Raw genomic sequence first — 16,262 nt, forward strand, 5'->3', positions numbered from 1 at the left:
AGCTGGGTAATGCAAGTAGGAGGTGACCAGCTAATTGGATAACTAGGCCTGTTTTAAAGTACTCTGTTTTATCTTGGACTGTGAGTGTTTGTGCAAGTACTCTTTGAAAAACCAAGCCAGAACCTGGTGTTGTCACAAACATAAATGTGAGTAGCAATTAGTGAGGAGCTGGCTGTGAGCGCGTGGTTGGGAGACGCACCACATAGGTCGTGAGACTGGGAGGGTCCAGCCGGCTGTGGAGCGTGGAGCCTTTGCCCTTTCCATCTCATGGCTATGGCTCATGGACCAGGTGTTTGTACCAGACTGTAGCAAATCTTCAAGTCTGTAATGCAGGGAGTGTATTAGAAATAGAATATATTTTTGCAGAATCATGTTTTTTAATCAAATAGATAGTGTCAGGGTATGATTTGCTGTTCTGAACTTTGGATCCTACTTTAATGTGGGGTATCTATAGAGTAGAGAATCTCTTACTAGCCTTGGTATTTCTGTAAGGCTAATAGCAGTATCTCCTCACTCATTTCTCTCTTTTTAAGCCTTTTTAAGTGTGTGTGGGGGGGTGAGCATGCGCACTCTCATATGTATGCAAATGTACAGGTATGGGTCTGTGTGTTCAGGCCTGTGTCTCTGAGTTTCTTTCGTCATTGTTTTCCTAGGCCCAGGGATCCTTGCTCCAGCTCGAAGTGCTGGATTACGGTGGCCTGTTTTTTACTTGGTTCTGGGGATCTGAACTCTGGTGGACACACTTGTATGTCAAATGCTTCACCAGCTTGAGCCCCCCCCCCCCCCCATTCTAACTCTAGTGATTTGAGTCTTCAGAGTCGTCCTTTTGCTCTGTGCTCTTCTGTTTCCTGTCTGGTCTTCCTTACTTCCTTCTGTCTGCATTGCTCTTCTTTTTATCCTTACAGTAGAAGATGAAGTTATTGATTGATAGTTTTTCTTTTTCAGCATAGGCATCTAGAGCCATAAATTCTCCTCTGCACATACTTTCCCCGTGTCCTGTAAGTTCTGGAATGTCTGTTTTGCTTCATCTCTTGGTGCTTTTAGTTTTGCTGTAGTTTCCTTTGTGACTCATGGCTGCTCAGTAGTGTGTGCTTAAGTTTTGCATGTTTGTGATCCCCTTAATCTGTTCACTGCATCTGCAGACCTTTCAGACTGCTGGGGCTTGTGTCATGAGCCGCCCGCCATTTAGTGTATCCTGGAGAGTGTATGTGCACTCTGAGAAGGGCGCGGACTCCGCTCCTGTTGACTGGGGTGTTCTTAGAGCGTCTTTGTGGCCAGTCAGTCTGTAGCACTACTGTGTCTTCTGTTTCCATCTGCTGTGTAGCTGTCTGTCCATCACTGCCACTAGACATGAGGTCTCCAAAGACCATTGCTACATCACCCGTTTCTCTGGCCGACACTGTCAGTTTCTGCTTCATGAAGGTACACGTTTATAACTGTTACATCTTCTTGATGGAATGAACATTCTATCACAAAAGTGGCTTTTTTCCCCCCCAGTTAACAGTTTTCTTTTTCCTGGAGGTCTGTTTTGTCTGTTTAGTGTAGCTACCCTAGCTATCTTGGTTACTGATATCTCCTTCCAGATCCTTTTCTTCTCAACCTATCTGTATGTTCAGATTTAAAGTGTGTCTCTTTTTGTCAGTTTCTCCCTTTGTTTGGAATATTTAGTTTGTTTGTACTTGATCACTGATAATTAGGTTTATGTCAATCTTTTTTTTTTTTTTTTTTTACGAGACAGGGTTTCTCTGTATTGTTTTGGATGCTATCGGTCCAGCCCAGCCTCGAACTCACAGAGATACGCCTGCCTCTGCCTCCCGAGTGCTGGGATTAAAGGCGTGCGCCACCAACGCCTGGCATATGTCAATCATTTTTTAATGTCACATCTTTCCTTCAATTTTATTATCACTATGTTATTAACCACCTCATGAAGTTGTGAAGTTTATCCGTTGTCTCAAACTGTTTTTAAAGGCTTTCTTTCCCCTGAACAAGCTTGGAGTTGGATGGGGTGTGATGCAAGTGGTCTCTGCAGCCTTCCTCAGTCAGGCAGATTGTGAAGCGCTACACCGTGTGGGCTCCCCCTGCTGGCTGCCAGACCAGTCCTGAGTGAGGCTGAAGCCATGAAGCTGCCTGTCACCATCAAGATGTAGCCATTTGTTTTGAGCAAACGTGCTTTGTATTATTGCATGTGTTAACTGGTAGCTCTGAGGGCACTGAAAATGTTGGTCTCATTCTGGTTGCTTTTGTGCTGGATTTTCAGATGTTCTCGCCATGCTACTTCCTCCCTCCCTCCCTCTCTTCCTTCCTCCGTCCCCCTCCCTCCCTCCCTCCCTCCCTCCCTCCCTCCCTCCCTCCCTCCCTCCCTCCCTCCCTCCCTCCTTCCTTCCTTTCCTTTTTTTTTCTGTTGTCAATCCATGGAATATTATTAAGCCTGGAGAGAGAGTTTTGCTTTTCAACTTTTATGGCCTTAGGTGAAGACCGACCACTTGGTTGAGAAAAGAGTTTAAACTTTGTCTCACATGGTTAATATCTGTCAGTGTCTCAGAATTATGATAGGGACTGAGGTAATAGGTTTACCCACTGATACAGTGGCTGAAAATAACCTATGTGTCACCATTTAATGGTAGGATATAAAGGAAAAGGTGACGTGGATGTAAAAAGTAAAAATGTCAACAAGGTTGTACCCCAGGCTTGTTTCATTTATGGAATAGTGGTGGATGCTTTTAATGCTTTTGGGAATAAGGGGTTTCCTGGAGCTAGGCCTGTTTAATATGGAAGTTCTAGTCAGAGGATTGGGCCCAGGTCTTTAGCAATCTGTGTGGAGCACTAGTACTGGTAAGGAAGGCAGACGTTGAAGGGGAGTCTGAGAAGCCAGGTACGCCTCCACTGATGTGAGACCACAAGGGGAGCTTGAACAGAGGCCTGTGGGGTCCCTGGGAACTTTGTAGCTGGCAATCCTGGGAGCCTCTCGATGGGAGGCTCTCATAGAGGGCATGGAGTCACTTTGAACAGCAGGGCTCATAGCTGGCAAGATCAGCTGCACACGGCAAGGGCCAGCGGGGCTCATCGAGCTGCTCTAGGTCTTGTTTGGCACGGTATTTGCCCATGACCATGTAGGCATACACAGACTATTGCTTCACTTTGCCTTACGGTTCCCCAGTGGGTTCCTCTCTAGCCAGTTCTAATATGGAAGCATAAACAAGGGAACCCCATTGCTAGGTTAAGTATGTTAACAGGACATAAATGCCCAGGTAAGGGTTTACCCCTTTGACTTGGGGGTTTGGTTATCTGAAGGACAGCAAACTACTGGCAGATGCTTTGTAGATTATCTCACACAGCTGAAGAATTCTAACATAGGAAAACTTCAGACCATTTTTTTCTTTATCAGTGTTTAGCACGTAAAAGATTAGTCATTTATTTCACAAGCTTTGAATCTTAAACCTGGTGGCGTGATCACAGTACCACAAAGAGGCAGCTTGAGGGAGAAAAAAGTAACTATTTAGTTTCAGAGGGGCTCTGAACACCATGGTGTAGGAGGTATATAGAGCTGGGGCAGTGTGGGGTGTGGCAGAAGCAGAAGTACTTCACCAGGAAGCAGAATGATGCCCAGATCAGACTGGGTGTCCCCTTCAAAGGCCCCGTTTGCAAAGGTTCCAAAATAGTACTGATAGCTGGGGACAAGTGTTAAAAACAAGAGCTCATGTATAACATTTTAGATTAAAACCATAACTACTTGTTTTAGTTAGTAGATAAACTCCTTGGGGGTAAATTGTGAAGATAATTTTAATACATTGAACATTTTCTCATAATTAGCTATGACATAAAGCAGTTGGTTTTCAATTGGTTTTTGTTTGACATTGACACAATTTCTCATAAGCTATGGCATAAAACAGTTGATTTTCAATTGGTTCTGGTTGACATTGACACAGTTTCTCAAATGAGCTATGGCATAAAAGCAGTTGATTTTCAGTTGGCTTTTTGTTGACATTGACACAGTTTCTTATCTTGGCTCCTTGAATTCTATCAGTATAGTATCATCAAGGCCATTGACTGATGAGGTCTGATGGGCTGATAAGACAAAGCATGGAGTCCATGACATTCTCAGGCAGGCTAGTACAAGTGTAGTTTCTCTGTGCCCTGATCTGACACTGCAGCTGTCGGATAGAGAGAAGCGTTTTTCTTTATCCATTTCTCTCTCTCTCAAGGGCCAGGGCTTCAGGAAAGAGACCATGTCTTGGACAGTAGCTATAATCAGCACCACCCCTGTGTTATTTATAATAATTCGTGGTGCTTTCCAGGACCCATGCATTTTCTCAGTTTCAATGAGTGGGTTAACTCTACCCTGCACACTTTTAGTACCCTTGAAATTTCAGCAGAGTGCTCTGTGGCTTATGTAGATGTGCAGTGCTGCAGGGCTTATTCTTTTCAGTGGAGAGCTGAAGCTGCAGGGACCATTGCTTGTCTTGCTGTACTGCAGTCACACCCTGAGGGTTCTGCTAGCTGCTCATTCTTTCTAATTTTCTGTGCACCCAGGAACTTGGGAAGTAATCACTAGTTGGTTCAGATACTTACTAGGCCTACCCTGGAATGAACCGACTCCTACAAATTCTTTAAGTGCCAAAGGATTAGCATTAACCAAAAAACTAAATCTGGAAGAGGAAATACTGCCCTTTTCCAAGAATACAAATATCTAGTAATGGCAGCATTTGCTTCTTTACAGCTGAACAGAAGAAAGGACTTTTTCTCTGCACTTGGTACATTATCACATGGTCCTTTCTGAGTGGCATTTGTCCTCCTTTGTAGAGTCTTTGAAGATGTTCGGGGGTAGAAACTTGGTGAGAGCTGGCATCTGAAGTAAAAACTCACATCTTTCAAAGTGTTACGTAGAGCAAGGTTGGCTTTCATTGGCTGCTTTGATTGGGAGCAGTCAGCCACCACTTACAATCCATGCTGTCAGCTGCTCTAGCATTTCTTTAGCTGGCTATGTCTGTTGCAAACCACCATGCCTATTTTGCTTGCAGTGCAATTGGCAGGTCTCTGCTACCTTGGGTCTCATCATCTCCATTGTAATCTGGAAACTCGTGACAGCAGAAGTACTCCCAAGCTTTCCCCATTACAAGGCACATTTATAATAGTCCTTTTCAAGTATGCTGCTTCTCCCATGTGGATTGTGTTTCTCAAAGCCAAGAAGAAGGGAGCAACCCCTAGGCTCTGGATGACAAAGTTGGAGTGGTGGGTGAGCAGGTCACAAGCGATAAATTAACAATCTTTCCATTCTGAGTGTTGGATTCCTTCCTTCACATTATATGAGGAATTTCTGGTATCTCAACTTTGCTTAGTTTTTGGCCACATTTGAGTCCAAGTTTAGTCATATAGTTGAACACATTATTTAGAACCATCCCCAGCTGTTTGAATTAATATTGTGAATCAAAACTCTCCTAGGGTTTCAGCCTGATTTCAATTATGATCCCATTTGTCTCTGGTTTCACACCTCTAGACTCTTGTTGATCCCGAGGTTTTCTCTCTATAAATTAAAACCATTCATTACCTTCTAAGTGTGAATTTATACATTTAGAGGTGGTGACCGATAGAATGGTGGAGGTGTCAGTCATGGTATTTTCTTTTGAGTTTTTGAGACAGGGTTTCTCTTCATAGCTTTGTAGACCAGACTCCAACTCACAGACATGTGCCTGCCTCTGCCTCCTGAGTGCGGGGACTAAAGGTGTGTGCTAGCACCGCCTGGCCTCAGTCATGGAGTCTTAAAGTGAAGTAGGTCAGTCTTGAACAGAGATTGCTTCTGATGCTTCCGTTGCTTCTGAGGGCACAGGACGCATGAGGTTGGGGGATTTCTGTTCCATGACTAATGTAAAAGTTCTTGAGTCTGGTCTTCCATGCTCCTTGGCCTCTTCTGTTCCTGGCTGTGAAGGAGCACTCAGCTCACTGTCCTGCGTTCCCTACCTCTATGCATGAGTTTGCCCAAACAGTGGCTTAAACCCACTTGTCTCCCCGTAAGTAGGTGGTGGTGAAGTGAATGCTTTGTGGAGCTTAGGACACTCATACTATCTGAAGTGCTGCACACTTAGGTGAGCCTGAGACTAGCTGGAATTTTTCCTCATCTCTGTGATTTCTTGTCATGAATTAACTGAGGAACAGTTAATGGCAGCACAGGGCTCCAACCCAGCATCCAGGAAAAGCTCCCAGCTTTGAGAGTGTTATTTTTGCTATAGTCAAAAGTTCACTCAGAGTACTTGCTAAAGAATAAAAGAGCATCCAAGAGTCCGTTGAGAAAATAAAAATAATAGTGAACTGTATGTGATTTAGCTCTGACTTTAACACAGAACTAAAGAGTCCCAGCTGCCCTACCTGTGCATCAGCAGTCCTGTATGTAGGAGGCACCACCCCGACAGTGACAAGACAGCAAGCCCCATGAGATGATCAGAAATTCCCTGGTTCTCTGCCTTGAGGAAGAAAACACCCAGAGATATTGTCTTTACTTCTATTGTCTAGTGGATTTGGAAGCAGCTGACCTACCTTTTGCTGGTGTTCCTTCATAGTGTCCTGTCACTCAGTATACAAAACCCTGCGCTTGTAGATACCTTAGTCTGAGGCACCAAGATGACAATTCCAGAATTCTTTCTTCACTGGGTATTATGGACTGCCAGTGTTTGTACCCTTCACAATCATGGCATCTTCCAACTCAACAGATGAGATGCGGGCACAGAATTCCAGGGAGACAGTTCCGCAGTCATATTTGTACCAAGTGACTATGATGTTTATTGCAGACCACAGACTCCGCTATAACAGGGTAAGAACAGAAAGGAATTTTAAGTAGTCATCCTTGGAATTTCTGGAATGGTGTGGCACAAAGTTTAAATGCTGTCCGTCAAGAGAAATGCTTTGAACCACACTATAAGCTTATTTCACCAAAGATGGTGTGGCCACTGTCATAAAGTTTGATTAAATGTTTGTCTTTATGGGTCACAGAGTTTTGTCAGAACCATTAATAACCATTATATTATTTGTGAGTAGAGGACTTGTGTTCTAAAACATTGAATTATAAAACTTCATGTTGGTTTTGGCTTTCAGGGACTTATAATTGTTTTCCCATGGAAACTAATAAATTTTGATTCCATGTCTGGAGTTGGCTTGACAGTCTTAACTTACCTGTATTATATCACAGATCTGAAACCACCAACATCCAAAGGCACCTTCCGAAGTGCATCCCTTAAATCAGACAACATGGTAATTACAGGCAGGTCTAACTTAAACTGAGCATAATATACAGACTTTCTGCTCTATTGGAAACAGGATGACAGACATGGGTGGGGAAAGCACAGAGTGGTCACATGCACAGAGTTAGCGTACATGGTCAGGTGGCCTTGTGCTGTGGACATCAGTGCTTAAGTTCTGAAGCCGATGGGCTAACTGCCTGGAATGACATGTGCCTGCCTGGTGTTGGTGTCACCAGTCAGGCTGGGTACCCTTTGCTCCCCCTGGACAGAAGTCGTGGGTAAACAAGGGGAACTTGGTTAAGCGCTGGTCTTTGGCAGCTTTTGTATTGTTGAACGTTTGCCAGCAGTGGTGAGGTGGACAGGCGCAAGCAGTCCCATGTTGGACCTTCTAGAGCTGTGGCTTCAGGTAAAGCCTTGCGGACCAGGCCCCTGGCTCTGCAGCCCTTGTACACAGGCCCAGGGAGCAGGGATTCTCTAGCCTTCGACAGTCCAGCTCCAGCCTTCGGTGCTTACCATCAGGACTCTGAGACCTTTGGTTCTAAAGGATTGACAGCTTTCTGGAGCCCAGCCAGGGACTAGTGCCTGCTCCTTCTCTCCTGCCTCTTTCTAACCTGGCTCCTGCCTCCTTTCTCTGTCTTTTCTACCTGTATTGTCTCGTTTGAGACTGCCCTGTGCCCCTCTTCAGCAACTGAAATACAGAACTCTTTTTTTTTTTTTTTTTTTTTTTTTTTTTGGTTTTTATGAGACAGGGTTTCTCTGTATTGTTTCGGAGGCTATCGGTCCAGCCCAGCCTCGAACTCACAGAGATCCGCCTGCCTCTGCCTCCCGAGTGCTGGGATTAAAGGCGTGCGCCACCACCGCCCGGCCGAAATACAGAACTCTTAAAGACCAATAAAGTCGTGGAACGAGGTGATGCAGATTCCTCTCTAACAGCAGCACTGGGACCAAGCGAAGCAGGGAGCGCATGAGGCGGTGGAGTGGACCTCTCCTCGTTCCTTTTCACTTCTTTTCCCTAGGGCCTTTCTCAGGTAACTGTGCTCTCGAGCATGAAGTGAGCAAGTAATTGAAAATACACAGACTATGAGATGTAAGTTGTGTGTGTGCTAAAAATAGCAGTTAGTCACATTTAAATGATTTTGCTATTTTTGTTGTTGCTCCCAGGCAGAAGAAATCCTCAGGCGAGAACTGGAGAAAAAGGAAACACCAAGTTTATACTGCTTGCTTGGAGATGTCCTGCAGGACCACTCCTGCTATGACAAGGCCTGGGAGCTGTCACGACACCGGAGTGCACGTGCCCAGCGCTCTAAAGCCCTTCTCCATCTTCGGAACAAGGAGTTTCGGGAATGTGTGGAGTGCTTTGAACGTTCCGTGAAGATTAATCCCATGCAGGTTAGACCTCAGAAAGCCTCCGATTCTTGGCTTGAGGTTTTTGTTCATTAAATACAGTAACATTAGAATGCATTATTGATCCTTTAGGAGAAAATGTCTAGATTTATATACGCACAGATAAATCAGAACATTTAAAATATGTTTTCTGTATGTGTATATGTGGGTGCATTTGTCTGTGGGCAGATATGGAGGGCAGAGGACAACTTCAGGTGTCACTCCTCAGGAGCTGTCCACTTATGTTTTGAGATGGGGGTCTCTCATTGATCCAGAGCTCATTAAATAGGCTGTGTTGACTGCCATTGAGCCTGAGGATCCTGCTGTCTGTTGGGATTAGGACTTTTGCTGCCACTTGGGATTTTTGCATGAGTTCTGGGAATTAAATTCAGGCCTTCGAGCTTGAACACTTACTGACGGAGCCACCTCTCCAATTCCATGTGGACAACTTTGTACGATCTGAAGAATTAATGCAGAAGGTATCTAGCTCCTTGATAAGTCTGCAGGAGAGGTCGTCTTTCTGAGGGGAGATTCCCTTTATTTCACATAATGCTACTCAGTAGGTGAGGTGGTGTTGTAAGAGACCGTCTTTTCTCTCTGTCAGACTTGACATTTGCTCTCATTCACTGCACATGGCACCTACCTGCACGTGCACACTGGCTCAAATAGTTCACCTGGTGGAGGCTTGGCCTGCTTCCGCCCCTTACCTGTTAGAAAGGGAACATGTACACCGCAAATGCAGGAAGTGTCTTCCACACTGAAAACACCAGTTTGCTAGAGTAGGGGAGGCCGGTGTTTTGGTTCCTCAGGGTCACACTAGCTGGAGAACTGTCGCACGCCACTTGTTAAATCCACAAGCGGTAATGAAAGCTTATGAGAACAAGTCTGTACAGTTTATGCGATACTCGCTATTACAGATAAGCAGCAAGGCTCTCACATAGTGACCCTCACCATGCAATGCCTTCAGAGGGTCTTGTAAGGTCACTGAGCAGGTTTGTGACCAGTAATAAAGAAAATGATCATATCTAAGTACAAACTTTGTTGGTTTTTTAAAAAAAATCATAAATGAAATATGAAATTACAAAGGAACATAGAACTAGTGGGTTATTTGACATTGTATTTGGTTTGATAGAAGCAGTTGTAATCCTCAAGTGCTCATCAGATAGCTTGGTTCTGACTTGACTCCCAGTGTGCTTTGTTGAAAATAGTTGCTCACAGGGGCTGGACAGTTGCTCAACAGTAAGGAACACTTTGCTCTTGCTGAGGACTGGAGTTTGGTTCCTAGCAACCATCGGGAACTTCAGTTTCAGGGGACCACAGACACCTTCCTCTGACCTCCTCAGGCACCAGCACACGGTGCACTTACATACAGGCAGACAAAACACTCATACACATAAAATAAATAGATCTAAAAGAAGTTTGTAGAGTAGTTGCCCACAAATCTAGGTGCCATCAAAGATGACATGAATAATTCATGTTAGTCTCTGTGAAGATGGGACCAAAAAGGTTGGGGAAGCACATGGTCACAATTTTTCTTTAAGTTGGACGTTAGACTGCAGCTTTATGCATTCCATTTGTGAGCTAGCAGGTAACACAGGTTCCTGTCAACTGAAAATGGAGTCATGAATATACCAAAATACTATTGTCATAGAAATCCTGAAATCTGTTTTTAAATTCTATGTCAAACTGAGAAGCAAGGCTACGTATTTTGTTCAGAGGAGAGTATTTAGCCAGTGTGTTAAGATGCGTAAAATTGTTTGCCTTAATCTGAGCTTGCCATATTTACAGCTTGGTACGTTGGTTTTTACCTCAAAGAAATGTGTTTAACTCATTTAAGTGAGTGGTAAATCCACTAAAAATGCTAAGTCTATAAGCTAGATTCTGTTGTCAAGTTCTGGCATAACTTTTGCTTTGATAACTACAAGCAACATGATGATGTGTTGAAAATCATGAAATCTTTCTGATATATGATCTGACTTAGCCATCTTATTTCTGAAAAGTAGTGATGTTGCCTAGATTTTTTGTTTGTTTGTTTCTTTTGTTAAAAAGAACCTGGACAGTTTTAAGGAATTCCTGTAATTGATGATTATTTAATCTCTTGCCTCTTATGAAATTCATAGTCTTGATAACAATTTGTTTTGTTTTTGTTTTGATTTTTGAGACAGGGTTTCTTTGTGTAACCCTGGCTGTCCTGGAACTTGCTCTATGGACGAGGCGACCTGGAACTCAGAGATCTTCCTGCGGATTTCTGTGAGTTTGAGGCCAGTGTGGTATTCAGAGTGAGTTCCAGAACAGCCAGGGCAATTACAGAGAGACACTGTCTCAAAAAACCAAAATCTAAAAAAAGCATCTAAAACTCTTAGCCACTTTCCACCATCCTGTTCCAGATGGCCATTTTCTTACTCAATTACCTATATTTCCTCCTTGGTCTTGTTGCCCCTTTGTGCTTTTTGCTTGTTCTCAGTGAACATCCAAAATCTTTTTTAATTGCATCAGATGGTTCCCTCCATTTCACTTGTACGAGCCAGGGTTCTTTGATGGCGCTATCGGCTTTGTGCAGGTTTTGTGCGGTCTTCTCTCTTTCCTACTCCGTACACTGTCCTCCTTGTTCTTGGAGTGTACGGGGCTTCCTGCCTCAGCGTCCTCACTCCTGCTTGTCTGCTTGGGCTGTTTGTCCAGTTGGCCCAGTAGCTGTTGTCACATTTGTGCAAGTCACTTTTCAGAAACCCTTCCTGTGCCCATGCTCCTTGAAACCACATTCTTACATTAGGTTTCTCATTTTACTGTTTCACATTTCTTCATAAGTACTTGTTATAGCTATCATGTACAGCTTGCTGTAAAAAATACTTTTCGAGAAGAATGAAAGTTACATATGAGTTCTCGTCTGTGTGATCACTTCAGTATTCCTGGTGCTTGTTCCTGTGCCTCCCACAGAGGAGGTTCTCAGTAAATGTTCTCTGAGTGGGTGAATAAGTAGCGCCTTTCACTGTTAACTCACAATTGCTGGAGAAGCACAAGGCAAGGAGTTGTCGTGGATGGGCAGAGTGTGTACCCTCAGGCACAGTCTGGGGGATGGGCGCACTGAACTACGAATGGCACTGCCATCAAGGGAATGCTGGGAGATATTTGGAAGGCACCAACTTATAAAAGGGCCAAAGAGCATTTCCACCACTTGCATCCAAGAGGATGTGATGGGTTTGCCTTTGAATGGCAAGTCGTACTTGAGTATGTAAAGGAGAGCTGTAGCAGGCCGGGAGCAGCCAGGCAGAGCCTTGGGAACAAAGCTGAGTGTGTGCTGAAGGGATGGAAGAGCTGGTGAACAGGGCAGTTTTTCAGAGTGAGGGAATGCTAGATTGGACCTGTGCTGTCAACTATCTTAACTGTGAGGCTAGACTGATGTCTTTTCATGGTGGGTAGGGCGCCGCTGAGGTTGATTTATGCCATGCTTGTCTTCGGTTATGCACAGAGGTTACTCTTGTGGGACACTGGCTATGGGAGGGTGAACTAGATAGCCTGGGTAGGAAACTGTGCTAACAAGCTACATTTTGCAGGGCAGTTACAGTATGGGAGGGACACTGGAACAAAAGGATGGCTGGGGGAAGTTGCAAGGAAGACTTGGCAGGCTTGATGGCCTCGTTGTTATACAATTTAGAACTAATTACTGAGGCTGAGAAATGACAGCTGCTCAAAACAGATCCACAATACGGACAGATATCGTGTGAGGCTACTTCGCAGCCTGCCATGTGTCTTCAATTCAGGCAGACTGAAAACAAATGCCAAAATACACAGGCATTTGGTGCTCTGGTTGTGTAACTCAAACACTGCAGACTTGGTAACTTGTGAGCCAACGATGGCTGCCTCTGAAGAAGGAGCTGTCATTACACTGTGCTGTCTCCTTTAAGTGTCACAAGGAAGGGAAGCTGGAATTAAAAAAATAAATGCTGCCCACCATTTTCAGATCCATCTAAAAGATTAGGTTTAATATGAAATCTAGGTAAATGGAGAGAGGCACCTGCAGAGTACTAGATAAAAATAGCACCGCTTGGCTTCATGACAGGGATGGGCTGCACCGCTAGTGCACTGTTATGGTGCATTTCTTGAAGAGTCAGAAGACATACACCATTTACATTAGTGCTTTTGAGACCGCTAGCTACCATCCACTCATACCTGCCTGTTTCTTTCCCTGTGAGACTGGAGAAGCTCGTAAAATTTAATTCAGGACTTCGGGGACTTGAAGTCCTAAGAGCCGAAGAAAGTAGGGGAGAGAAAGCTAGCTAAATTGTCAAGGGAGAGTTTGCTGACACACAGACTGGTTTGTTTTTCTTGTTCACCACTCTTCCTGCTGTCCTTGGCTTTTATGCAAAAAATGAGTTGTTTAGATATCAAGCCTGTGTGTGTCACAGGGAAAAAGGAAAATGCTCATTCCTGTTAAGTGTTCCAATCCTTTTCTTTATTCTGTTCCTTTCTATTGAAAAGCGTTTCTCCGTAACTCTCCTCCTCAGTTAACTGGTTACTCACCTTTGTTTGTAAGGTCATGTGATGTGACTGGCTGTGTGTGGGAAGCCTGCTGCTGATATGGGATGGGAGGTAGCTGTTGAATGGACGAGGTGGGGAAAGAGCTTGAGGAAAAGCATGGATTCAAGAGTTCATGTGGCTGTCCCAGTATATGCTTGCTATTTTTGTGGCCCTTCCAGCGAGGGAGGGAATATTTGTAATTCTTTAAGTGTTACGGTTGTTTTAATTCTTAAATTAAAATCTTGGAGATTGTAATTCAATTTTGGGCTCAGGGAGCTAAAGGGAGTGAGGGGAAAGAAACAAACAAGCTCACAACTGCCTGTAACTCCAGTTCCAGCAAATGAGTGCCCTCTTCTGGCCTCTATCAGTACCTGCACTCATGTGCACAAATCTATACTCAGGCACACACACAGAGAACCTAAAAGATAAAGATAATTCTTAAGAAAGAAAAGGCTATATCTGAATCCAACTTGGAGCTGTGAGAGGTGAATTTTTTGTCACTCCTTAATACCTCACTTGTAAGTAGAACCAATGAAAATGAGCAAAATTAATTTTAATAGGTTATTTTTTCTTGTATGTGTAATTTCTTATGTGTATGTATAGTTCTCTAGTGTAGATATGAGAAATGAGGTCACACACTTATTAATGTACTAGCACCTTTGTTGTAAAGACATTGATTAGTTTCTTGTAATAGTTTAGTTTTGATTTATTAATGCATTCTGGATAAAAAGGACAGAGGTCCTTCATGTTGTTACCCTCATTATAGATGAAGAAGTAGAAGTATTGGTTATTTGAATGAGGGCTGCAGTTGGTAATCATTCTGCCCATCTAGTCCAGCTCCATAGCTCTTAACTTCTCAGCCTTACTTCTTGAGGAGAGCACAACAGGACAGTGCCATGATGGCCAAGGCCAAGTTCTAGAGAGCTCTGAATACCTTACACTGTCAGCTTACAAGGTTTCCCCCTTAATAAAGAGTCATTGGGCTCTTGTTAGAAGCAAAATTAAGTTGGAAGATTGGTAACCTAGTGAGTCTCAGACATCTCTTTGCCAGCCAGGTCTTGGTAGTCTTGTGTCTGTGATTTCATCATCCCAAGGTCTGTACTCATGCATCCTTCATTTACAGGGCCAGAGGAGAACCTCAGGTACTTATGACTCAAACACACCAAGTTTTCTGGAAAAAGTAGACAGATAACAGAACAGCTGTAACCAGATCCAAACAAGAGAAGCAGCACTGAACAACCAATAGCCTACAGCAAAAGAAAACAGAGGAAACTGTCCCTTTAGGGAGACAGTGACACTGGCAGGTTAAAGCTCATGCACCTTCAGTGAGGAGAGTCTAAGATGGTGGTGCACATATTTACACACCGAGCATGAAGCATCGCTTGGGGGAAAGCTGCTACTGAACAGTCATTGCAGTGGTCTTGGATTTGGCCCAGGACACTTCCTGTTTGATAATCTACATGGACAGCCAGCCTGCAATTGTGTCATGGGACTGAGCTAGGGAAGCAGAAGGCAGAGAATGGAGAGTGGGGTATGCTTTTAGGGCTAGATTGTGTTAACCTTTAGCACATGTGACTCGGATGCAGACCAGTTGGTCCCAAGGGGACTTAGAAAAGTGTGAGCCTTGATTACTGATTTGGAGACCTCCAAGGGAGAAGGAAATCTGAGAAGCAAGTCAGAAAATCATGGAATCCAAGAAGGCAGTACCACTGTATGCTTCCTTGCTGTTGTAATCTATGTTTCCAGCTCTAAAAGTCATTTCACCCATTCTCTAGTGGCACTCTGTGTTGGCCCTGGGATGGCTAATTTCCATGTCAGGAGCTGAAGTTTACAGAGTACTGTAGTTGTGCTGGTCATCACACACACTGCTACTCCAGGAACTGGTAACCATGAAACATGCAACAAACTATCTTCTCCTAGGACATTTCTCTCTTGGCAGCTTTTAATTGATGTCTAAGGCCTCTTATTGAATGAACTCCCTGTTTTAGCTCTTCAGAGTGTGAGTACTGTTTTTATGACCAGTGTATTTATCCCACCACTAGATGGCACCAGTGTACCTCTGAACCCTACCACTTCTGGGGAGTCCAGAGCTTTGGAATTTTAGCCTATTTAACCCCCCTCAACACTCAGGAACCGAGACTCAGAGGTTGAGTATTATAGCTGAAGCCACAGAGATGCTCAGAACCTCCTGAATCAGCAGCCATCTTCTGTGGCTCTGGAAGGGAAAATCTAGCAGATCATGTTCCCAACCATTCATGCTCTTTAAAAAGTTATTTAAAACACTAAAGCAATCATTATTAAAATGCAGACATCGTTTCATCCAATATAAACAGTGTTCTGTTTCTGTGTTTCTGTATTGGCTCCCACACACTGGACTCCGCCTTCCCTAGGTCATGGCCAGCAGTAGCAGTGGCCTCCTGACTTGCCCCAGATGTGTGAGCGCTACAGAAGTCTCAGCAGAGCCTCCCTGACAAGCGCTTGTGTCTTTCCATTCTTGGCTGGACCCTGTCAGCTCTTGCGACTTTGTGAACATGCCCACCCCTCTGTTGCTGCTTCTCTGTCTGTCTGCATAGCCCTCTTCAAGCAGCCTTTGGGAACAGAGCTGGGCTCTGTGTGCTCGGAAGGCAAACAAAAGGATGAGCAGGTCTCTTGGGTGCTCCAGTACATGCTGTCTGCGCTGGTTTTTCCCTTTAGTCTTTGCTGGTGACAAGGGTGGGTCACTTGTGGGTAGAGTGGTATATTGGGAGGCAGTGTGGCCAAGTGGAAAGGATGTGGACTTTGGAGTAACACTAGCGTGGTTGCGTAGTTCCTGTTCCTTCAGCATTTCCTTAGGGTGACATTCCCTGGCAGAGTTTTTGTGAGGAATATATGAAGTTATAAATGAAAAGCTCATAGTGTCAATGCCTGTCATATTTAATAGATGCTTATTAAGTGAAAATTATTTTGACTAGAGAGAGGGGACAGGAGTGATCATAGTGTATGAAAGGTTGGACTGAATGTGATTAGGCAAAGTTAATACTGTAGTTACCAGAAATTTGGGTGAGTACTGCTAGAGTCACCATATGTTACAGGGGACACTGGGGTCCTCTCTTGATATTCTTATGCCCATTAGTAAAATAATTTTAGAATAGGCTC

General features: G+C 44.1%; 1 protein-coding gene across 3 annotated transcripts in view; it reads left to right on the plus strand.

The window, feature by feature from the left end:
* Ttc27 (tetratricopeptide repeat domain 27) overlaps nt 1–16,262 on the plus strand; it is a 106,333-nt gene that overhangs the window by 56,653 nt on the left and 33,418 nt on the right. For all 3 annotated transcript variants that reach the window (XM_040730788.1, XM_040730789.1, XM_040730786.1), the window contains exon 13: nt 8,391–8,618. In XM_040730788.1, coding sequence (XP_040586722.1) covers nt 8,391–8,618 — 228 coding nt within the window. The remainder of the gene's footprint in view (nt 1–8,390; nt 8,619–16,262) is intronic.

This window comes from Mesocricetus auratus, unplaced genomic scaffold, assembly GCF_017639785.1.
Source record: "Mesocricetus auratus isolate SY011 unplaced genomic scaffold, BCM_Maur_2.0 Super-Scaffold_100024, whole genome shotgun sequence".
Lineage (NCBI taxonomy): Eukaryota > Metazoa > Chordata > Mammalia > Rodentia > Cricetidae > Mesocricetus > Mesocricetus auratus.